This window comes from Sturnus vulgaris, chromosome 3 (assembly GCF_052056855.1).
Source record: "Sturnus vulgaris isolate bStuVul1 chromosome 3, bStuVul1.hap1, whole genome shotgun sequence".
In the NCBI taxonomy this organism is placed as follows: domain Eukaryota; kingdom Metazoa; phylum Chordata; class Aves; order Passeriformes; family Sturnidae; genus Sturnus; species Sturnus vulgaris.
In genome coordinates this window covers 94,875,784-94,901,359 of record NC_142245.1, presented here as the reverse complement: position 1 = coordinate 94,901,359, position 25,576 = coordinate 94,875,784, and the positions used below count along the sequence as shown (strand labels likewise).

General features: G+C 37.2%; 1 protein-coding gene across 30 annotated transcripts in view; it reads left to right on the top strand.

Annotated features, from left to right (window-relative positions):
- The window catches only part of DLGAP2 (DLG associated protein 2), a 454,715-nt gene that overhangs the window by 377,732 nt on the left and 51,407 nt on the right, over positions 1-25,576 (top strand). For all 30 annotated transcript variants that reach the window (XM_088162316.1, XM_088162319.1, XM_088162314.1 and 27 more), the window contains 3 exons: positions 5,624-5,835; positions 20,670-20,817; positions 23,944-24,163. In XM_088162316.1, the coding sequence (XP_088018442.1) occupies positions 5,624-5,835; positions 20,670-20,817; positions 23,944-24,163 (580 nt within the window). The remainder of the gene's footprint in view (positions 1-5,623; positions 5,836-20,669; positions 20,818-23,943; positions 24,164-25,576) is intronic.

Below are 25,576 nucleotides of genomic sequence, written 5' to 3'. Positions count from 1 at the left end.
GGAAATATTGAACACAGTCAAATTATCACTGAGTATCCTGAATTGGAACAGACCCACAAGGATCACTGAGTCCATCTCCTAGCCCTGCACAGCACATCCCCAAGAGTCACACCATGTGCCCAAGGGCACTGTCCAAATGCTCCTTGAGCTCTGTCAGGCTTGGTGCTGTGACCATTTCCCTGGGGAGCTGTTTCAGTGCCCAGCCACTCTCTGGATGAAGAACCTTTTCCTGATACCCAACCTAAACCTGCCCTGACACAGCTTCAGGCCATTCCCTCAGGTCCTGTCACTGTCACCACAGAGCAGAGATCAGGGTCTGTCCCTCCTCTTCCTCCCACAAGAAGCTGTAACTGCACTGAAGTTTCCTCTCAGTCTCCTCCAGGCTGAACAGACCCAGTGCCCTCCACAGCTCCTCACACGGCTTCCCCTCAATGCCTTCACCTTCTTTGTAGGGGTTTTGGGCAACCTGCTGTGCCTGACCATGCTCTGAGCAGAAGGCTGGACTAGAGACCTCCAGAGTCCCTTCCAACCTCAGCAATTCCATTATTTCTAGTTTGTTCTGTAGTTTTGCTAAATCCATCCCTGTTTTCCCTGACAATGTGCTGTTGTTTTTTCTTTCTGAGGATCACGGGACAGACTGCTGAAGTGCAGTTAGGGGTCCAAAATACTTCTTCAGTTAGATTTGGTCTGAGCACAGTCAGTACACTCAACAGGAAGAATAGAAACACAGAATAATTTAGACTGGAAATTATCTTTAAGGTCATTGAGCCCAACTGTTAACTAAGCACTGCCAAGTCCACCTCTAAACCATGTCACATCTATATGTCTTCTTAATACCTGCAGGGATGCTGATTCAGCTACTTACCTGGGCAGCATGGTTCATTTTAATCAAATTAAAACACAGTGTAAAACACAAAAAAAATTATAAAAGAAGAAAAATAAGAACTCTACTCACACAAATATGTCCTGTATCTATAAAAGGGAGCTAGAAATAAGATTTAGAATAAAATTCAGAAATCATAAATTTCATGGCCATTAACTGGTCATGTGACACTCTAGGCATTTAGCCAAAAAATTAGAAGTAAGGCGTATTTTAAGACATGAACTTCTAACAAAGAGCAAGGATAGTGACATTTCATCTAAAGCAAGGATATTTTTCTTTTATAGTAACAAAGTTTCTAGAGTACCCACTGTGAAGATGACAGTTCAGTCTCTTCTTTAGCCTGTGGAAGGTCAAACACCATCTTCTCAGTCCCCTGACTTGCATTCTGAGCAGCAGGGTGTACATCAGTTTGGAGCAAAGGTACTTCTTTTTTGTTAAGAGGCTCCACAAGTTTTATCCAAATACTCTTTTATATAAAATTCATATGAATTCATGCTTGGCCCAGGGGCTATAACTAGGCTCCCTCTTTTCAGGTGAAAGCCTGGTCACAAAGCTGTATCACACCCTTTTATGTAAATAGAGTCCCTCTCTCCTAACCAGCCCTCCCCAGGCAATCTGTGAGTGCTTCATGAAAAGGCTGGGTGTGACAAAAAGAGGAGAGCATAACAGTTTATTTGTGAACCCTAGGTCTTCTTCTTCTTGAGCTCTTCATCATTATTGATTAGAAGGTGACCAAGAAGGTCTTCCACTTGCACAGATGTTTCATGATAGAAGGAAAGAATAAGGTTACTGTTCTTTGAAAAAACAAACAAACAAGCAAACAAAAAACACAGAAACTTTTTTCTTCAAAAGATGATTTTAGGATCTGACAGGGAAATAACAGAAGACCTTTCTGTGGCCTGTAATCACATACAGTAAGGCCAAGAAAGGAGAATTATTTGGGATTTTTCTTCACACTTTACATTTTGATTGCTAACTAGATGGATCTTTTATATACCATTTTGAAGGAACTAACTCTCCTAAATGCCTTTATGGGGAATTTTGGATCCTTTCTAAGGTTCTGTAATTCACTTTCAGTTCAGCCTCATAACATGTAGTAAGTGTTTGGTACGAATTGCTTTATTAAAATTGACCCTAGGTGATTAATGTAAGATATCAAAATGAAATCAGTAGATGGACAATTGAAAGATGTCAAATTTTATGAACCTGGGGCTCCTTACAGCAACAGTGAATGATACTTATGAAGAAGACTCATCATTCTCTGTAATAGTTGTAATCAGATCAGCAGACAGACCTTGTCAGCCAGCCCTTCTTGCAAAAGGAAATTCATATGGTAATATGCAGTCTAAGTCCTTTGTGGATAGAAACTACGTATACAAGGATTCATGTTAACATCTTGAACAGAAGGAAGGCCTTTTTAGACATTATAAATATCAGCACTCATCACTGTATGTAAGTAGATAATTAGGGTAATTATTCCAAATTAGCAGCTGCAAGCCCTGCAGATGGGAATTTCAGGGGCTAGTAACTATTGTAAGAGAATTTCTGCAAGTTGCAAAGCCCTTTCCATATTTTGGAAGATGTATATTTAATGACCTTCATGCATGATTTTAAATATTTTTGTTACTATCTCAAAATAAAAATCATCCCTGCACTCGTATAATGCTTTTGCTTTTCTTTAAAGCTATGTTGGGGTCTGAGATGGCCTGGATTTGGAAAGATTTTTCCAAGTATTTAACCTATCAACTCAGGTAAATGAAGGACTAGGCTGAACTGGGACTCAAATTTTGCTTCTATTCTCATTCCATGAGGAAAAACAGTGTCAAGGGCCCTTTTCTAAATTTTATTTTTATTTTGAAGATGGTAACAAGACTCCAGCTGTTCTCCATAGCTCTGGGTGAAACCTGAGAAAACACATAATCAAACTTCTTCACCAGGTTCCAGAAGCATTTTCAATGTGTTCATTGTATTGTTCTCCTTTGAATGGCTTAGGGGAAAAAAAAATCCAACAAAACCCAGATATTTTAATTGGAAGTAATGTTGTAACAACCATAAATGCTTCTGTGATAGCCAATGAGTTGGTCTGATTAGAAAGGGATTCTCATTGCTTTGTGTGCCATGAGCACATCACAAGCACGAATGGAGCAGGACTTCTTTGGTCTTTAGCTTTGGTTATGTGAATTCATATAACTTATGAATACAGATAGCAAAAGAAATGCAACCAACAGAAACAGTAAAGCACATAACTATAAGATTTGTCTTTATCATAGTGAAGAAGTTTAAATTTTTAGATACTTTAATGTTCCAAATCCGTCATTCCTATCTCAAAATGATTGCAACTTCAATCAACAAATAAGCCTGTGTTGTACTCATTTAAATCCAGTCCTTATCTAGTTATTTGAACATAGAATTTCAGAAAAAATAAAGTTGAGAAAGTAATAATTTTCTGCATTTGAGTAAGTAAAAGGTTATTGATCAATGTCTTTTTAAACTTTCTATTTAATTACCTTGGAACTAAAATGAAGGAAAGAAGTTTCTAGCCAAAATATTCTATGAAAAAGTTATGAGGGTTTTTTCTTGTTGTTGTTGTTGGGGATTTTTTTTAGAAAATAATATTAAGACAATATAATTCAGTTTTAGTACTGAAAATTGAACAGTGTATATTTTAGTGGGCTATGTAGATGCCAGTAACTGCTTTTTCAGCATTTAGATTTTGGCTTTAGCCATGCTGACATACATTTAATAAAGAATATTTAAAAATAAGAGCATGTTTGTATGAGACCAAGTAATAAAACAGCTCTGTAATTCAGATTTTTGCAGCTGTTTGTGTTGTCAGCTGTAGATTAAAAAATGCTGAGTTTAATATATATATATATTTAGTATTTTAAATGAGTGTCTGTGACTACAATAACTACATGTAAATGATCTTTTAGATCTCATGGAATCATAAAAAAACACTCCTGCAACATTAATCTATACATATTAGGTCTGAGAAAAGAGATGAGAATGATGTATCACACTTACAGGCTTCAGGTTTGGGAAGATTTTCGATGCTTCCTTTCCAATCACCATGCAAAGCTGAATAATGTGAAAAGTTTGTTTCTTTGCATGATCTAACCCATATTTCACTTACATTAATGCTCTGTCCTCTTATTTTGTATAAGAACATGACTCTTTTTTTAGTAGTTATCTCTAACACTTTTCTTACATGTGCAATCATTTCATTTCTTCTTACCTGACTTCATCTTCATTTTTTTTTTGTTGTTTTTGGGGGATTTTGTTTTGTTTTGTTTTGTTTATTTGTTTGTTTTTGGTTTTTTCTGTCTTAAGCTTGGGCTTTTTAGATTAATATCTCTATTTTTACTCGTTCACACCCTTTAAAATCTTCATTTCTCCCTTAATCCCTTTTTAGGACTCAAAGCCTCAGGTCTGTTCCCCTGGTGTGAGTGGCTAATTCATCTGTCTTCAAAGGGCTGTAAAGATGGCAAGCAGATCATGTTAGTTATTTAAACCAAATCTCCAAGACTGCTGAAACCAATGGGAGCTTTTGTTTCAGCTCCACAGTGAACTCTGTCTGTAGAAGCTTTTAAATGTGTTTGACTTGAAAATCTTTATTAGACATCCTGCTTTGCAAAAACTACTAAATACATGTTTCATTGAGATTTCAGACTTATATCATATTGGTAAATAAAGGCATTAAACTGCTTAATATAGATGGAATCATAATGTTGATAAAGGATTTGATGCTGTCAAGGGCATCAGCCTTGGTCCACTGATGAACTCTGTCACATCCTACTTTTTAACCATGAGTCCTTATAATGCATTTCAGAGAGTTGCCTATATCCTTTAAACTACGTAAATGCATAAATGTGTTTCTGGATTAGAGTCAGAGGACTCAGCACCTTGGAAAATTTAAATTAAAAAAAAAACCAACAATACTGACAGAGGAAAGCTTGCTGTGTTTCATCATAAGCGTTAAAACAAAGCTGATTTCACTTTGGATTGAAGAATCCACTCCTGCTCAATTGTTTGGTAATTTGTGGTGCAGAGAGATTTCCACCCACCAGCTGTGGATTATCTGACTACCAATCTTACTATTTGGAAATCCACTTGAACTGTATAAAAGTAACCGCAATCCTGCAACTGCACATATTAAACCAGTTGCACTTCTGATATATTACAGTCTTTATCAACTATTTTGCAGTTTCTAAGTAGAAAAAATACAAATTACAACTTTTTCTCTTTTTTTTTTTCCCCACAGAAGTTTGCCCTAAATCATAATCCTGTCCATTTATGCCAAGATCATGTTTTAGTTTATCTTAAATACACCATTCACCTCCCTGAAAGCCCCTGTTGGTAATAAACCCCAACCCTCAGCTTTTAATGAGTTTTAGGTCTAAGATATCTGATACTGTTATCAGATGAAAAGCTATATGCAAACTTAAAGCTGCTTCCTGCAGTTTGGAGCATGTCTACAAATAGATATTACAGCTCAGCTAACAATCCATGACTTCATTGTTCCTTGAGTTCTAACATTTATAAACTGAAAATTTCCAACTCTGAAGTTGAAGTTAAATGGCAAAATCATTAGGGTTCTTAGAAATCTCTTTGTAAGCAATCTGTTTATGAAGAATAAAAAATTCATTTCTTGTGTTTGTAGAATGAAAAATGGAAGGAAGTATTTAAACAAATGAAAAGAATAAAGCACATTCTGTGTGTGTGTTTTATGGTCTCCGTTAGGTACCTCAGGATGAATGGGGAGGATACCCAGCTGGTGGGAAAGATGAAGAGATCCCATGCAGAAGAATGAGAAGTGGGAGCTATATTAAGGCCATGGGAGATGAAGAAAGTGGAGATTCTGATACTAGCCCCAAGACATCACCAAAATTAACAGTTCGACCAGAGTCGTTATTGAAATCCATTGGGCAAAGACCACTCGGAGATCATCAAAAGTAAGCTTCACTACACCTTTCTGGAAACTGTCATGACTTGGATAACCTTTATTTGTGTCTTATGGGCAATGGTCAGCTTCCATAGGAAAAAAATATCTGTAGTTTAAAAGGCAATTTTTTTGGCTTAATTTTAACTTAACTACAGTTTCTTGTGATTACTGGATGAAAACCTGCCATCTTCTTCCATCCTTCTACTTCTGAATGAGTTTGTTATGTTTTCTGAGAGAAATATATACATATTTTATGGCAAAAGTTCAAAGTCCTGATTTTTTTTTCTCTAGAAGCATTGGTTTGTATTGTATTTTTTATTATTTCATTGCTTTCTCTGAAATAGAACATATACATTATTCTCTACTAGATATAACATTAAATATATAATGGTACCATATATATTGGCCATTTTACACCTTTTTTATCAGTGCTTTATGTATCAGCTATAGTGTATCATACTCATTTAAACACATTGTGGAGGACTTTGTTTGACTGGGTTATTTTTCATTCATACTCCCATTCATACTACCTACAATATGGCCTATTAAATAACTAAAGCAAATCTTAAAACTACAGGGAAATATGTAGCTATATATGTTTTCCAATAGATATTTATTTTCCTCTCCTTTTTATCTTCTCAATATATCATTTTATAAGTAAACTGTAAATATACTTGTCAGGGGAGTTTCAAAATGGTAGCTTGATTTATAATCTGTAGATTCTATTAATGTGACTGGATGTTTCACATGGCTTAGCAGTTTTATCTTTTTGCCTGGGGTATAAACTAAAGAAATTAAGAGTGAAACCTTTGACCAAGTGTTGTTTACTGTTCTGTAGGTAATACCATATGGTTTACCATAGTGACTCCCCTTTTCATAAAATAAAATAAAACAAAAACCCTAGGCAAAAATCCTTTTGGCTTAATTTAATTTAATTTAATCACTTGCCTTGCAATCTGCAAGAAAGCCATCAACTTTCACTATTATTGAACAGAAGAGTTTTAAACTTCATTGCTTCTTGTTGTACTGTCCCAGCCACTGCCTGGCTGGGTTCTGGGCATTGTGGTAGGCCAGGGATCATTCCCAGAGATAGTTTGGTTGCAGTTTTGGAGGGTACCTCTTATCTTATTTGTGCTACAAACTGAAATATTTTCTTAGACACTGTTCTAACTTTCCAAGCACTTAGACCAAATAAAAGGTGTTCTATGCTGTCCTTTGTTTCCAGCTATGGTTGGGCCTCTCACGAGGGAATCTGGGTTCCAGCACAAATTTTCCAGTGAGTGACAGGTCTTGGTGCCTGCCCTAGACCACTACAGCTTATAAATAGATTCAGACAGCAATAAAACATAACTAAATGTACATATTCAAATAATGAATAAATTTCAAGAAATAAAGTATTCCTGATTTGCTAAATCCTGAAGGCGGGTAGTTATTAGTAGGCCAATATCAAATGTTGTGTCTCCTGTCAGTTTTCCATGTATTGCAAATACACCACTCAAAATTTAATTGATTAAAGCACGGGTGCACTGCTGATGCATGTACTGGGGTTGACAGCTGTGCTTGTTCATAGCCCCAGAGGATTTCATGGCATAGTTACCACTAACTAGTCAGAAAAGAAGGAAGCTTTTTGTAATTCTGTAAAATATTATTAGGGGCTCTGTTTAAAATTTGTCACTAGCACTGGACTAAGAATAACTGAGCAGACAGGTTGCTCCTGCTGACAGATATATTTTAAGTCCTCCGTTTTTCCTTAAACTGAAGGACAGCACCTTGAATCTGCCTAACATTCACAGGTTTCTCCAGTGAACTTCAAGCAGAAATATGACAACTATTCTAGTTCTTGTAAGTCTTTCTTGCAAAAATCTACAGATTTCAGCAATCATAAGAAAGACAGAAAATTTCTTGTTGCACAGAAATACAAAGTGGTGATCCTAAACTTGTGTTTTCACCACAAGCCATCTCCTCCTGGTATATCTGTCTCCCTGACACTGTGGTTGCTTTTTCTGTCTGGCAGATGTCCATGTAGGATATAGCAATGGATAATGGTTATGGAATCTTCCTCCTCCACCATGGCTCAGTAATCCCCACTGCATGTGGAGCACCATTTGTACCACTCATCATGCTGCTGAACCAGAAGCCAGGGCTTTGAACAGCATTCCTGCATGTATAGCAGGGTTGAATAGCATTTCTGGCATGTGTTATGAGAAATTACATAATTCAAGATGTCAGCTGCATTAGCTGGCTTTTTAGCTTGTTTACCCAGATGGAGGGAGCTAGTGCACAGAAATAAAATGGGGGTTTAATACTCTTAGTCCTCTGCTGGGGTGACAGGGTAGCTCAGAACTGCGGTCAGCCAGAGCACCAACAGACTTGTAATAAAAGCCGAATATTGATAGTTTTGGCAGTATAAAAACATTTATTGGCTGCAAAACAAAAGTAGATGGAGTTCATAAGAAAAAGCCTAGTTTTCCATCACTATCCTGAATACGATTAAATGAAAATTAGAACAGCCTTCACTTAACCTTCAACAGACGTTTGACATGTGTGCATGTTTCTCCTCTGAGTATTGTTAGGCATCTTTGCAAGGATTTTTTTTCTCATTTAAATTCTGCTTATGCTTCGACAAAATAAGCCCTATTTTACTGGTTTGTGTTGCTCAAAGATTCAGCAAATGGAGCATTAAAAGTTTCCAAACAATATAAATGCATATTTGAATCTGAATAAATAAATACAAATAGATAAATGTAAATGATATAATAGAGGCATTAAAATTCTGAAATAATATCTTTTAAGTTGCTTTTAGAAAGGAGTATATTTTACTCCAAGCTGAGGGGGGGAAAAAAAGAAGTGCATAGTCTGCCACTGCTGGTTTATAAAGCTGACAGAAGCAGGAGTTACACCCAAGCACAGCCATTTGATCACCACCTCTGTCAGATGGCACAGCCAGCAGCATCCCCAGCCCACCTCCAGCCCAGGCCAGCTGTCTCCCCTCTGGAGAGGGCCAAGACATGGCTCAGGGGCCAGCTCTGCTGGATGCAGCCACTGTCACTGTAGGATAAGAAAGCTTGGCCAAAGGATCAGGTAATGGACCTGGCTTATTTCTGAGTATAAGCATAAGGGCTTATATTCTGAGCTATAGCATAAAGGGGCTCAATTTTCTCTGGACTTTTCAAAAATTAAATGCACCTAAATATCTAGATTACTCGCTGAAGATAAATGTATTTCAATTCTTTCTTTATATTTCAAAAAACTAAATAGTATGTTGCACTACTTAGTCCAATAACATCAATTTGAAGGCCAGTGTAATTTATTAGTATTATCAGGAAATTGCATTTGAGTAAATTATAATGCACTCAGACTTGCTGTGATGGAGACAGGACACATACCTGAATATGCTTCCTTTCAACTTTTTGCTTTCTTGGAATGGTGCCAGAAGTCCTATTTAATGTGGAAATTATATTGACTCCCAGAGGCCCTGGGAAAAAAAAAAATGTTGATTTTTTTATTATTATTATTTTTCACTATTGATTATAAAAAAATTGTTCAGATGTCACTTTTGGTATTCCAGAAGTGAAATGCAAGCTCTTCTATTCAGTCCATTGATTTCTGCTGTGCTGTGATACTACTGAAGATGAAGTTAAACTGTGTTGGAAGGCAGCAGTTTGTAGAAAGCATATACTGCTAAGCATTTTCATTTACTTTAAAGATCAAAACAACTGAACAGTTTATGGAATGGATAGCTGAAACAAAGGGAGTGTCTGTCCCTGTCCTAAATAAGTTTTGTGCAATTCTGGAAGAGAGACTAACCCACATGATTTGTAAGGGTATCCTTCCAACCTAGCACATGTAATTTTTCTGTATTTATGACAAAAACCAAGCAAAGCTGAGATGGAAGCATCAGAGACACTGGGATCCAGAAAGCAAAGCTTAAAATAAAACAAGAATTTTATACTCTGGACTAGAAGAGGAATTCTGAAAAACTGAAGATAATACAGTTATTTGATGCTTTTCATTTTCAGGAAAAAAGTACTTAATATACTGATTATGTAAATTAACAGAATAAGACTGTAGAAATAGCAAATTCCATTTTCAGTATCTCCTTTTTGAAGTGCTGTGAAAGATTCTGAAAACCATCTCACCATTTAGTCAAACGTGATAACAATAGCTTTTAGCCCAAAGTAAATACACTCTATTTGAAGATCATACTGGTATCACTCACACAAATGAAGAGTCCTGCTGTGCTGAAGTTTTCCATTATGCTCTGAAGTGACTCACAGGAAACTATGAAGATGAAATAGGTTAAGCTACAGTAAAATTAATTCAGTGACAGCATTGCTTACTGCTGTTTTGTAAACCTCTAATGGCAGACTTTTGTGTTTCTGATAGTCCAGACACCTTAAGCTGACAGGTGGGGAAACAGACGTGAGCACAGAGGTAGTACAAATTAAGTCTTTCAGTGAGGAAGGGAATCTGCCATAGTACAAATTATTTGGCAAACTACCATAGTACAATACCAGTGATACTTGAAATTGTCCTGACAATCCAAAATTAAGTTTTTAGCCTAATCCTCTGCCAGATTTTGGCCACTGTATGGAATGAGTATGTTAAATTATGAATAACACTCACAGAGAGAGAGCATCTGTGCCTCCCTCAAATGTTTAACATCTTTGTTTTGTAGGTTGTTTACATCCACAGCACACCTGAAGAGTATGATGCATGTCCATATTTCAGCCACTCTTACTCACAGTCTGGTAACTCAACACAAAACACTTTATTCAGTATTGTTAGCTAATATGTCTAAAATCTGAAATGGTTGACATGTTTTCTGGGCTTGTAGTAAACCAGAACAAAATAATGGCCTTTCACTGCTTTCCTCTCTTTTCAGAGTGAGAGATTGCATCTATCCTTGGCCACACTAACTTAATATTTATCTGGACTGTTATCCAAGGCATGTTCTGTTCTGTAGACTCTATTATGGCAACAAAAATGTTACCAAAGCAGACAGCAAGGGGATTAAACCTCAACCAGATCTGACAGCACTTAGCTGCCAGACCCCTTGGCTCAGAAGGAATCATGGAAGAGCACAGGCTTCTCTAAAACATATGGGAAATCTCTATTATTTAAAAAAAAAAAAAATCCATTTGCAACCATTTGTGCTAACCATAATATGCTTACAACATGAGAAAGTGAAAGCCAAAAGAGAAGTTTGCAAGCAACACATAAGACCAATCCTGTGGGTTTTCATCCATCTTTGCCCTTGACAGTGCAGACTCAATTATTCTTTAGTGCCAAACAAATTTGTGGGTATTTCTCCTAAGACACACCCTTTGGCAAGTGTGCACAGAAAAGGCCCTGGGTAAGTGTGCACATGTAGGGGAGTGGGTGTGCTGCAAAAATATCACAGATTGAGAGTTAAAGCACACCTTCCTTGCTAGAGAAATTAACGTCCTCTTTCAACATTATCCATTGCTGTGCACCAGTGATCCAAGCCTTTTTTAATTTTTAAGGTAAACTTCAATTTGCCATTAACTCTTCTACATTTTAAATTAGGAATGGCTTTGAAGCCACTCCTGAGAAATATTGTTAATAGAAGAGATGAGGAAAATCACTAGAAAAGGAACCCTCATCTTTTATATGCTTTTTATTTATCTTTGGGTTGTTTTCCCTCAATCTTCTGACTCTAAAAAGCCTCATTACACACTTCATTAGTAGCTTTCTGAGGCCCTATAGTGTAGTAGCATCTACTCAGAGTCTCTGAGGGGTGAAATTGGAGATTTACTGAGGAGAGTTTGAGGGCTAATTACAAAGCCTTATCAAGTAATAATGTAATCAGAGGGCCACTGGCATGGTGATAGTCTTCTCTGCTGCAGTCAGTAAGATCTGGGTTAGATTAGGCTGCAGGGTTAAGAGGGAATGCTGATGAAGGGCAGACAGTCATCTGGCTACCTAGGAAACATCTTCTGTGGGGTCAGAAGACATCTCCATCTTTTCTTACTTTGTAGAATAATAGCAAATGCTCTTAAGTAGTGTTAGGAATCGTTCTCTGAGAAGTAGCACGGTATGAAACACAGGGAGTCACTGAGCCCAAGTCTCCTGCCTCATTTTAGTAAATACCAGCTTTATATTTAGGGCTGAAATGTATTACTCTGGATTAGGGATGGAAGGGGGATCCTAAGGCTCTAAACAAAGTCTAGAATCTTTTCAGGAATAAAGCAGGCTTTTCTCAGAAAAAAATGCAATTGCATGATGGATTGTGGATAAAATGCAGAAAGATTCAGGTCAATATAACAAGCACAAATAGTGAAATCCCAAGCAAAATATGCTTCTGTTTTTTGGAGCCTATTTGTTCCTGCTTCTAACAAATATATTAGTTTTACTTTTCATTTGAAAAGGATCAAAATCTGATTTTCTCATTTGTTTAGTTTTCAATAAAAACTGAATAGGACTATAAAGGATGTGTACAGAAACACTTCTTCAGGTAAGGATTTGAAAATTAAGATGCTTTTGGTTAAAAAAAACATAAATTATATATATTCACTTTTCCCAATTCTACTAAATTGCTTCTCCAGAAGCTACATACTTAACATCTTCAACTTCAGCATGAAGGTCACTTTAGAGATACTGGTTTTAATGGACTTATATGTGTGTTTAAATTAAGCTCATGTTCAGATGCTTTAATGAGTCCTGATAGCTGGTAGTCTACAATTGTTCTACCCAATTAGGACTTTTTGCATATGTACATGTATATGCACCAAAAGCAAAGAGAAAAAAAAAAAAAGAGAGATAGCTTCCTGATGAAATTAATCAATATTTCAGTTCCACAAATGGATTTAGGAACATACGTCCAATATTTGAGTTCTGCTTAGATCCATAGTCCCATTTGCTGAACTGCTACATGATGCTTTAAATGCCCTTTAAGTTTTTGCCACAGCATCTGCCTGAATTTTGTTGATGCTGACCAGCTTGTTGTCTGCTTGTCTGGGCAAGCTCAAAATATTATATTGGAACAAGACTTTTAGGATTAGCTGTAGATTAGATATATGTGTAAATCTGTCACCTTTTAGAAAGTTTAGAATTTAGATTTCTCATATCCTACTTTTTTTTTATTGCATGCACATTTTGAGTGATTTGGAATACAGGCTTGGTTGAGCCTACATCCTCTGTATCTATGCAAGGAGTGATCAAACCACCAGACTTTTTAACGATTCTGATGATTTCCTCTCATTCTCTTCTGGTTCATGTTGTACCAAATCCCTAAACACTTACTGACAGTAGGAGTTCTCTCCAACCAGTGATTAGGAGGCATTTCATAAGGATGGAAACAGCAGTCTCCACCTCTTTCCTAGCATATTTCTGTAATAAATCAAATGTTCAATGTCTTTCAGGCACACTTTTTAAAAAGATATGGGTCAATGATGAATTATCTAGGCATTTAAATAATTTCATTTGGCCCAAATTCTCATATCTACCAGTGATCAAAGAGAAGCTTCAGACTGGCAAATATTAGAAAAAGAATTCTTTGCTACAGATAAATTTATGAGATTTATGTGCACTTTCAGTTTTCCAAAGAGCCAGACTAATTGTGCTATTTGAAAGGGAGAATCAGACTTAATGTCACACTCTGAGTTCTCCAATGGGCTGCATGCAGGCACATCTGGGCCCCTTTGCAGAGCTCTATTGACTCCATCAGGGCTCCATGGAGATACAGGGTGACTCGCAGCTGCTACACAATGGCACTGCTGGATAAGCTCAATCATTAGATTCTGGTCGGTGAGTTATTTCATGTATCTAGAAAGACATAGTTAAGATAGATCCAGATAGAGAAATGAAAATCTATTGAAATGCAAATCTCTCAATAAAATAGGTTTTGATAACTGCCTCTACTTTGATAATTCTAATGCACCTCCCTTTTAGGCACCCAAGATGAATTCTTTTACAAATTTTATCTTTTTGTCCCAGAAAGATACTTCTGAATTGCTTATACTGATTTGAACAGAAGTGATTGTACTTTCTTTAATGTTCCCATTCATTCTCACATTTTTGCACAAATGCAGGAATGAGCATGAAAATAAAAAGTATGATTTTAGAATATGGCAATTCCAAAAATTAATTTGATGGACCATGGACTTTCTTTATATTGGATCCTCTCTGAATAAACCTGATAAACCCATTCAGAGTCAGAAGGTGACCTTCTTGCTGCAACTTTTAGAGATCTCAGAAGAGGTTAATTCACTTTCGGTGCCTTCTTGACCCAGGGTGCACTGGTGGCTGAACATTTGACAGAGAAGTGAGTGATCACTATTGTGAATGTGAGTAGATCAAGGAATGACCTTGGCACTGGCATCACAATCTCACTGTTTTTAACAATGATATTAAGTTTATGACAAAGTATGTGATGTCAATCACATATTAGAAAATGCAGACAGTAAAAAAATAAAACAGAACCAGTGTGACTGAGAGATCCCTTTCTCAGGAGTTATATACTCCATTATCCCCCTGGGGTTGTCTTGGCTGTGAAGTATTGCTGCTCAGGAATTAGAATTTGTAGGAAGAAATTAGGAGGCTTCTAGCTTCTACCCTGTACTTGCCTGTAGTGGGTTAAATCACAATATCAGCACTGGTGATGCCACACTTCAATTCTTGTATCCAGTTTTGGGGCCCTCATTTCAAGAAGGTCGTGGAGGTGCTGCATCATGTCCAGACAAGGGTAGCAAGGCTGGTAAAGGGTCTGCAACACAAGTCCTGTAAGGATTGGCTGAGGGAGCTGGGATTGTTTAGCCTGAAGAGGAGGAGGCTCAGAGAAGACCTTATCACTCTACAGCTGGCTGAAAGGAAGTTGTAACCAGGTGGGGGTCACCTCTTCCTGAAGGCAATCAGTGCCAGGTTGAATGATGATCTTGAGGCTTCTGATGATCTCAGAGGCTTTTTCCAACCTACTTGAACCCGTGATTTTGTAATTTTTTTTGTGTTGTTCTGACCATGGAGTACCTATAAGATGTAAAACTCTGCAATTTTCTAATTCTGGCATTTCAAGCTGTCCTAAAAGTGAAACAATATTGCTACCATCATATCTTTTCACCAAACAACAAAACAATTCATCTTCTGCAAAACATGCAATGTTTGCATAAATCCTGGTGCAGTACTGTGTGTTGTAAATCTAGCTCACAGCAATACTCACCATGCAGCAGTGCCAAGAGACTTCAGGAAACATTCCACAAACCATCCTGAGTGTGCATCAGCATTTGATCATGGTGACAACAAAGGATGGGCCAAGTGCTGCACAAAGTGATAGATTTTGACTGAGTGGTGTGAGGTGTTGTGGCACACATCGCAGTGGGAATGCCTCAAATCCCCCAGTGCCATATGTGAAGTCACCATGCTACTTCAGACACTATCCATGGTCCCATAAACTTTCCAAAAATTATATAAAACAATTGAAATCAGGAAAAAAACCCACGAAATAATGTTAGCTCTCTCTTATTTATAAAGTATCTTACTCTTTTAACAAATACACCACTAATATAAAAGGAAATAGAAGGTTAAATATTAGATTGCTGAAGATGAGAAAATAAGAGTCTTTCTGTTATTGTTAGTTAATGCCCTTCCCTTATTATTAGTTAATGTGTTTTTGCAGCTATTGGATTAGCTTGCATTATTATTCCTTTCATTAAAACATGTTCTAAATAGCTCTCTGGTTTTCCAAGTCTTCTGTCAGAAAGGCCTAAGTTGGGAAAAGATAAGGAGATGTAAGCATCCTTTTCTATCCCCTGAAATCTCTTCACAAACCTTATGTAGTGCTTTTTGATTACAGTTCAAGAAAAATTTATTTCTATGTTTTTGATGTATGTCCTGTTAAGGATGACTAGAAGACAAGGAAAAGCACAGATTTAAATTGAGGGTTTGGAGTCAAAAGAATTTTTAAAAGTCATCCTTTTTTTCCCCTTTGGGTTCAGGGCTTTTTTAGCACATCTTGTTCCTTGTTGTAAGGTTAAAGTAACAGGTGTTTTCCTGCAATTATTTTCCCCCATTCTGCTCTTAAATTTTACTCTTGACAAAATGCAGGCAAGAACAGTTAGTTTGCACAAGAAGTCAAAGTGGCTTTGGATTAGTGGTAGCCTCCTAAGTGAGGAGGTGAGATTAGGTGGCTGTAGCAGGTTGAGCAGGACTTTGATGACAAATAGAGGTGTTAGAGGTACTTTTGAAATCTGCATAGGACAGAAGGATAAGTGGCCCAATGCTGACTTCTGGGGAGTGTCTTAGAAGATCTTGAACAGGAAACTGTGAGCTGGGACTTAAAGAGGGAGCAGTAATGGATTAGGATCTGGATGGGTCAACAATGAAAAAGAGCTGACCTTGGGGGTTCTGGTAAATGTGAGTCCTGAGCCTGGAGGAGGGGGTGGCTTTCAAGTAGGAGCCTCAGGACATGTGAGGTTTGGACACAGAAGCCTGAGTTTTTGCAGTTTAGAGAAATGCAAGAAAATGGAGACTGTAATGCAAGACTCATAGGAACAGCTTTGGACTACTTTTGGACTACTGTTTCTTCCCTTATTCTTGATTTTTTTTTTTATTTTTTATTTTTTAATATGCAGTCTAACCTCTCTGTCATTCACTCAGTACAAGGGTAACAGACTATCCTAGTGGTTATAATAAAGTATTTTGTCCTCCCTGAACACACTCTGATGAGTGCTGAATGTGCTGTTGCAAATTTAGCTCTCTACACTGGGAGTCCTTCACTTTTAGAGCAGAGGTTCTCAACAGCTGCACGGTCATTACATGGAAATGCTTTTTTCCCCAAAATTTCTTTAGGCTTTGAGCCTTTCTTTCAGCTAAGATATTTCTCATTAAATTTAAGACCTCTGCCTAGCTGCCATGAACTTCTTCTGAAGCCAATGGAAAATGGAAAGCAACCCTTGGAGGCAGGAAAGCTTTTAAAGGACATCTCTTCCTAAAATCTAGTCTATTCAGAAAAGCATGTGGGAAAAGAGCAGACATACTAATTTGATTTTTCCTATTAGTCCCATCCTATTCCTCCTTTTCCATAGTACTGATTTTTACAGCCACCTCTTTGATATTACTGTGTATATTTGTTCAGTGGTCCTAGAGATGATCTGTTAAAACATCTCATTTGCATATGCTTGTCTTGCCCTTCTGCAGTGATCAGCTGAGATATAAGATTATCTATGTTGCTACAGAATATAAAAGAAAATTATTTTCTTTTTCCAAAGCAAAATAACTTTGATTTTGGAAATGAAGGTCAAGAATTTTGTTCCTAAGCTTGTAGATAGAGTGGATGTCTTTAAAAAGTCAGCATTTACTAAGGCCAGATGTTGATTGTGTTTTCTAGCATTGTTGACAAGAATGAGACTTCCTTGAGCAACAGATCATGACATTTGAGAGCAAATTTCACTTCTGGATCATGTTTATAGCAAGGTCATAATTTTTACCATGCATCGACACATTTATCCTAGAGGATAACTTTGAGATTATATTTTAGGAATAAAAACTAATATTTTATCAGGAAAATTTCAGTGTTAATCAAATTAGTGTAAAATTGTTTTTATAGCCTTTTATATGCAACATTTCTTTTACTTTGCTAAAGTTCTATGGATGAATTAATCTCCTCTGATAAATGGAAACTTATTTAACTATCAGGTACTATCCAAACTCATTCATCAAAACTCAGTTGCTTAGAAGTATTATGGAATACTGAGCTTCCCTCCATAAGCAATTATTGCTGTAAGGATTGTTGATGGTATTTAATGATAAGAATTCCTAAGAAGGAACCAGAATGTGATTAATGAAAGAGTAGGTTGTTAAGCATTATTTAGCAAAGGGGGCAGTTATTAGAGTCAGGTTTAAATTAATTAGTTTTAAGTATTTCATACAGTAATTTCTAATTTAATTTTATTCCTTCTATCTTTATTTAATATGCCCCATGTTTTAATGAAATCTCAAACATCTCTTTAACAAACTGTTTATGAGCTCAGAATCTAGATTTTGCCACCTGATGATGACAAACAAAATGTCCAGGAGGGACTTATTTGTTTTGAAAAATACTAACGTAACAACATCAAAGAGATTATCGACAATACCAGACAGATTAAAAGTCTTTCTGCCCTGGTGAGACCCCACCTGCAGTAGTGTGTCCAGGTCAGGAGTCCTCAGCACAAGAAAGATGTGGAGCCCTTAGATCAGTTCCACAGGAGGCCACAAGATGATTGGAGGGCTGGAGCATCTCTCCTGTGAAGACAGGCTGAGAGATCTGGGGATGTTCAGCCTGGAGAAGAGAAGGCACTCTTGGAACCTTCCAGTACTGAAACGGGGCTTTTAAAGAAGAGGGGGAGTGACTTTTCACCTGGGCAGGTCGTGATACAACAAGGGGAGATCAGTTTTGAAGTTGGAGATTTAGGTTAAATCTTAGGAAGAAATTCTTGGGTGAGGCCCTGGCAGAGGTTGCCCAGAGAAGCTGGGGATGCCCCATCCCTGGATGTGTTCAGGGCCAGGTTGGATGGGGCTTTGAGCAATGTGGTCTCGTGGGAGATGTCCTTCCCCTTGGCAGGGGGCTGGAACTACATGATCTTTAAGGTCCCTTCCAACACAAGCCATTCTGTGATTCCATGAGTAAGTAAAGCATATGCAAAAATCAGAATGACACAGAGCAGCTGTCAGTCAACAGCCTATGTATAGAGGAAAGGAAGTTTAGTTACATCCAGCAACTAAATGTGGAAGAGGCTTTACACCACTTCACCTAATCTGTTATATTTGTCTTCATACCTCTGGGAACAAACAAATGCTCTTGTTTTTATCATCTAGAACCAAATTAGACCCACTATCAGACTGTTATCTTAATCATAGAATTGCTTTGACTGTAATGACTTAATTAACCTCTGAGCACATACCTGCAATAATCTCATACATTTTCATTTTGGTTTTAGCAGTTATAGCATAGTTTCTACATAGTTTATCTCCAGCATGAGGTTACAGAGACATTCCATAGAAGGAACAGAATAGACAGGAAGAAATTAATTGTTTTTTTCTCCAGGGAAATTTCTAAAGACTTTGAAAGAATGCCTGCCTTGAACAAAGATGAAAAAAAAATGCATCCTTTTTTCTTGCTTCACCAGCTCTGATGCTTTTCTTTGGATACACTCCAGCAAATTTATTAGGGAAAAATTCTTCATTTAAATGCTTATAAGGCATTGGAACAGGCTGCCCAGGGAAATGGTTGAGTCACCATCCCTGGGGGTATTTAAAGGACATGTAGATGTGGTACTTAGGGACATGGTTTAGCAGTGGACTTGGCAACATTCAGTTAACAATTGCATTCAATGATCTCAGGGGCCTTTTCCAAAGTAAATGATTCTGTGAGTCTAAGGCAGATGCACCGGGGAAGCAAGGCTGTGTCTGTGTTGACCCTGAGATGGGAGAGCACATGGAAATGCCTGAGAACAGACCTCCCAAGAATAAGGATCTCTAAATCCCATCTGCTCTTGCAGCTGGTGGTGTGAGGGAATACTGGATCATCACACATCAGACATCAAAGGACATGGCCACACGGGGAGATGGATCTCAGTACTCTGCTTTTCTAGGCAAAGCCACGATAACATGTTTGAGATTCCTCCCAGAGCACTCTTCAGGGATTGCATCCAAACTGAGGTTGTGCGTCTGCTCCATGAGGAAGGCTGAGTTCTTCCTCAAGCACCAGCCTGTGGTCATGCTCAATGTTTAATACATATGATCTGAGAAACAAAACCCTGGTTTGTGCTTTGTCTTGTGGCAGGAGTCGAACCTGTGGCTTTTTCACTCACTGGGTGGTCTGGTTCTTCAGAGAGGAAACTTCACAGGGAAATTTCCAACAGCCCAGGCACAAGTCACAGACACTGCTGAACTGACCAACTCTGCCAGCTCAGCATGAAGTGACTGTATGGCCAATATTAGGCATTCAAATGGCACAAATCTACTTTCCCAGAAACTGTTTTTGCTCAAGCTACCTTTAAAGAATAAATATAAAATCTACCTGTTTACTGCATGAAACCGAATATCGTCTGGGACATTAATTCATTTCTGCACTGATGTTCAGGGGAAAAGTCTAAAATCTGATTTACAGAGGTTCTGAGAACTCTGGTGTACCAGAGTTTAATTTTTGTATTCAAGGCAAAGTACTGCACTTTTCTCAGATTTATTTATTTTCCTAGAATGTTAATCAATACATTTAGAACAAAACATGAAGACTAGCATACTCTTGGTGTGAAAAAATACTGAAGAGGGCTCAGTGTGGTGTGATGTTCCCAGTCCTGCAAAATGGGAAATGTGTTGTAATAAAAAAATTTCTAGAGCTTCATGCAGTTGCTCTGAGCACCTTATTAATTTATTTTTTTAGCTGAACACAGGATATTTTAATCTTTTGTAGAACTATATCAATTCTTTGATGATAAAAGGGCTCTTGATGCCTAAAACCCTGATGAAAACTGGATTACAGGTAGCAGATTTTATCGATGAAGAAAGATTTTTAAGTTACTTTGGTTTGTGTTTTAGCTGTTTTTTGTTCCTGTTGACCTAGACATTGTCTTTTAGTAAAGTTCAACATTAATAGCCAGGAGGATTGATGGTGTTTCAATAGAGCAAAAAAATGTCATACCATCTAGGTAGCAGAGCCACAGACAGATTGCCTGCTTGTGCTAAGACATTTGGCTACAACAGATCTGTGATGTTTTATAAAGACCAAGATTTGGACCCGGGGAGTGGGTTTGTGTGTTTCATACAAATTACTGTCTTTAGTGTCCTAATTGATTCCATCTGTAGTTTTACACCCTTTCCTTTTTTTTCTTCCTCTTTCCTTTGTAGTCAGAGCTACCTTCAAACTGCAAGTGACGTGCCTGGGGGTCACAACCTGGATCCCTCTGCAAACTACAATTCCCCAAAGTTTCGCTCAAGGAATCAGAGCTATATGAGAGCAGTGAGCACGCTCAGTCAGGCCAGCTGTGTTAGTCAGGTGGGAAATTCTTGTTATAATTTTTTTGTAGGTTAACTGCAGATGTGAGAGTTGCAACTAGTGGACGGATTTAGTTTTTTTGCATTTTTGTATTTAATTTTTGAAATTAATATCAAACTGAGGTTGTGAATTGTGGAAGTAATTCAGCTCTAAGGAATGTAACTCAATTTCAAGAAAAATAATGAATGCTAGAGGAAAGAGAGACTATCAAACATGATTTTTCTATTTATTTTTCATTAAAAATATAAATACTGGTATTTTTATTTTCAGTCCATATTAAATATTTAAATGTTAACAAGATTCAGACTGAGCATGAGGAGTACACTCCTACAATACTCATCATCTGAAAATACCTGCTCTGATTTCAGTAAATGTGGGTTGCCAGATTAAGATATAGATTGAAAAAAATTATGCTCCAAAGGAGTAATTATTCATCCTAAATCAAGTCACTCACCTTTCTTGGGTGAAAGAATAAGTCCTATCCACTATTCTATGTATGAGGACTCCTGAAAAGCTACAGTCTTCCTCCCTACCAGTTTTATGTCTGTTAGTTAGTACTAACTCATGGTGAAGTGAGGTCTGAATCACACCTGGAGTGTAATAAGCCATAAGAATTATGTGCATGTTCTGTTTAGCAGAGGACTTTACATAAAATTCCCAATGTTTCTAATGTTTATTGGTCCTGACTTTTCTTCCCTGTGTTATTTCATGACAGATGGGCCCTGTCCTCTTCTCAGACATGGTACTTAATATTTCTTTGACCATTTAGTGATCCACCTCAGGGTATACATACAAATGGTTATGTTGAAAGAGAAATCTTTTTAAAGCAAGTTCATATTCATTCATATTCGATTTGTGTTGCATGGCTCTTCAGGCCTAGACTCAACTCCTCTAACTTGAGGCTTTTAACTGAGGCAACAACTAAAGCTTTCTCTGTAGTTAATGGAGCAAAAGAGTTTCTTCCAGGACAGTGCACATCCCAAGTGGGCTGAGAGCCCTCTGGAAATGCTTGTCAGTCTCCACTGACTGTAGAGAGCTGGGAGGGGCTAGTCACCTGACTAATGCCCTTCAATCAAATTTCTTAATTTATATGAGGTAATTCTAAATATAATCGTATGTTGCATACATTAGAATTAGAAACAGTCATTTTCCAGACCATTCATCATTTTTTTCACACCTCCCTCGTTTTCCTATCATTCTGATGCCTTGGTTTTTATTATGCTGGTTTGGTTATTTTGTCTTTTTATAATACTCTGCTTTTGAGAAAGTTTCATGTGTATTAAATCCTGCATTCAAAGCAAATGCTGTCAGCTGCCACCTAAAAATGTTTTCACATAGAACTAGTCTAACATCTTCTGCCCCTTTGACCATGTCTGTGCACAGAGATGTTCACTGAGCTGTCCATGATGATTAATTGGTTTCAGTAGTGGTTAAAATTCTTCATTTCAGTGTGCATTACCTGGAAGGTGTCCACAAGAGATTTCATTTGCAGGTAGATTGCTCAATTGGCCAGATTAATGAAACCTGCTGCATATAGTTCCTTGCTTTTTCAGTGTTCACTAACCTATGCAACTTTGTGTTAACCACACACTTCCTACCTCACAGTCCAGCTGTTTCTAGACCACTGATAAATGCATTTAATAGATACTACCCAAAGCAAATGTATTAAAATATCAAGTTCTGAACATTTGCTGTTTTCTGTTCTTTTTCCATGACACCTTCCTCTTGTTCCATCTACATAATAGCAGCTTGTATAAATTGTGATAATTTTTATGCCTTTTTGTTGTGAGATCCTTCCTTTTCACACCTGACAAAGAGTAGACTCAAGAAGACTGCTGAATTCCATGGTTTATATTATTAACTTTGAAAACTTTTAATTTCCTATTGTCAATAACCTTAGTTTGAAAGAAATGGCTAAGACTTACAGAATTTATGGACTAAATTACCATGTATATCTTGATCTATAATATTGCAAAGTAGTTCAGAGTAAGATTTTTTGATCTCTCTGAGATTTCATTAGTCTACTTAATTAAAAGCAGATTTTGTGAAGAGTAATTTAATTATTTTCAGAAAGTTTAGTAGCCAAAATGTCTTACATGAAATTAAAATATCAGTTATTCGTAATCATCAGAACTTCTCTATAAAATTTCCATTTACTTAACCAAAACCCTAAAACATTTGAAACATTTGATGGGACTCTCGTTCCATAATGAATAAAGCACTAGGGGCACGTAGAAGCTGTATAGGAAGATTAATATCAACTGGATGTGCCATTTAGTGATGCCATAAATTTAACTTGTAAAATTATTCATACTGATTCTGATTTCTAGCACTCACTTTTTAGAAAAAAATTATTTTCAGAAAGTCATGCAATTATCTGTCCAGTGTTAAGTTCCTATCTGATTTTGGATAAACATAACATTGAATTATTCAGGTACATTTACAGGCAGTTAGGGCTCTCTTCAGTGAACCTTTCAAAAATGCTGTAGGTAGAATTAAAGCACTAATCTTCAAAATAGCAACATATAGCTACCTACCGAGAGGTTCCCCAAGCGTGGCCACTCTGCCTAAGCCCTGTTTATCATGAAAATTGCCTCTGAAAAAGGCACAGTGCTGCATCGTGCCCAACCTGCAAGGCAGGGCTAGCAGGTAGATGCAGGGTCCTGCCCAAGAACTGCAGGGAGCTGGAGGTGCTGCTGAAATATCCCAAGGGAACAATCTGCTAGAGGGTCCAGGAGGCACAGCTGGGCTGCTCTGCTCTGCCAGGCAGGGTTCCACAGCCAGGAGAAGTCTCAGATTTTATATAATGCTGCTGAAGAAAAGGTTCTTCCATGGCAGTGAAAGGCTAACCCAGTTAAGCAGGGAGTGAGTTTGGCTTGGGTCCCTTCTCAACCAAAAGATATTGAATGTAACATTAATGTATGGCATGTGTGATGCATTTAATATAGACATGTAAACAGCTGATGTAAGTTAAACAATGTGAATGTGATCAGAAGGGATTACTACATTTTAACTATTTGCTAAAACAGTTCTTCATCAATGTACAGGTGTCCATTTGAGATGTTGAGGCCGTGATGATCACAAAAAGCAAGTCAAAAATCAAATGCATTGTTGTTGTTTATTCAGATGAGTGAAGCAGAGGTTAATGGACAATTTGAATCGGTGTGTGAATCAGTGTTTAGTGAAGTTGAAGCTCAGGCAATGGATGCCCTTGACCTCCCTGGATGTTTCCGAACAAGAAGCCACAGTTACTTGCGTGCCATTCAGGCAGGCTATTCCCAAGATGATGAATGTATTCCTGCTCTGACATCCTCCAACATCACCTCAACCATCAGGTCAACCACAGGTAAGCAAGCCTCCAGTGACCCTTCCACTGCTCTGCATGTAAAAGCATATCAGCTTGTTTTCTGAAAGGATGTTTGACACTAGAAACGTTTTCCCTGTGTAGGGATAATGTTTGATACCAGCATTCTCATGTTTGTAGTACTGTGGCTACATCTTGGAATAAGCTCCTTCTGGGAAGAATCCTGCATGCATAATGTAATGGACCTGGATTTTTGACTTCCATTTCACATACATACAGCTATCTTGGTGCAAATATAAAAATGCAAGTGCAAACGGTATCATTTCAATATCGTTAGAAATTTATGTGGTTTATCTATCAAGTAATGGCTCTTCTAAATGAGGTTAGTTGTGCTAATTTTAATTTAGTTACAGTTTAGGTGTTAAAATACCAAAAAAAAAGAGAAGTAAAATTAAAAATACTTGGTCTAAATACTCGAAGGCAGTTAATGTAAAAGGTAATTAATTACTTTTAGGGAAATTGTAAGCAATTGTATCAATGCACTGAATTGTAAACGTTTTGGCAAGCTTCACACATCTGCTATTACTCATCAGTAGCCATTAGCACTCATTCTTACAACACTCACTGTTAAGATCTTTTAACATTCTTCTGGGCAACTTTCTTTTTTCTTATTAGCTGCTTAGCAAAGATGATAGCTTTATCCATTTTAGAATTTTAGCATGTATTGGTAGAGAAAAGACTGCACCGAGAGCCATTAAATAATTAAAATGAAATCTATAGGAAATATGTATTCTTTGTAAACTGTTCCAAATTCACTTCTACGTTTCCAAATATGTTAAGGCTGATTCCTAATTATGATATTGTCCTTGCCACATACTATTATGTTGTAGTGCAGGCTGCCCATCTACAAAAAGGTAAAATGAGTTCAAAATGTATCATTAAAAATACTTTTAAATTATTTGCTTGACAAATCTGTTGTATAACAGAACATTGGGAGCTTAGAAAGGAAGTTGTGGTTGAATAACGTACATTTGCATTCCAGAAGTAGCATAAAATGTTATTTTATATTAAGCATAGTATTTTAATTGTTATATAAAACTTTGTGTAAGACTAGAAATTGTTGCTTACAGTGCCCCCTCCAGGGATGTTTCTGTTCTTTGATTAATAGAGATATCATGATATAAAATGAGATCTTATTGCTACCCCAGAGACTAATTTTCATCTTTATCATATATTACTGTGTGATCATTATGAAGACACCTTCCATGGCAAAAGACACAAATAGATGCTTATTTTGGAGTCTGACTCAAAGTACTGAATTGGAATATTTTCAGAATTACCTTGGTTACCAAGTGGACTTATTTTTATCTAAGCTGTCTTGAGTTTATATGCTACATAAGCCCAAAATTCTCAATGAAAGAATTTATTTCCCTCAGAGTGAAAAAGCTGAATAAT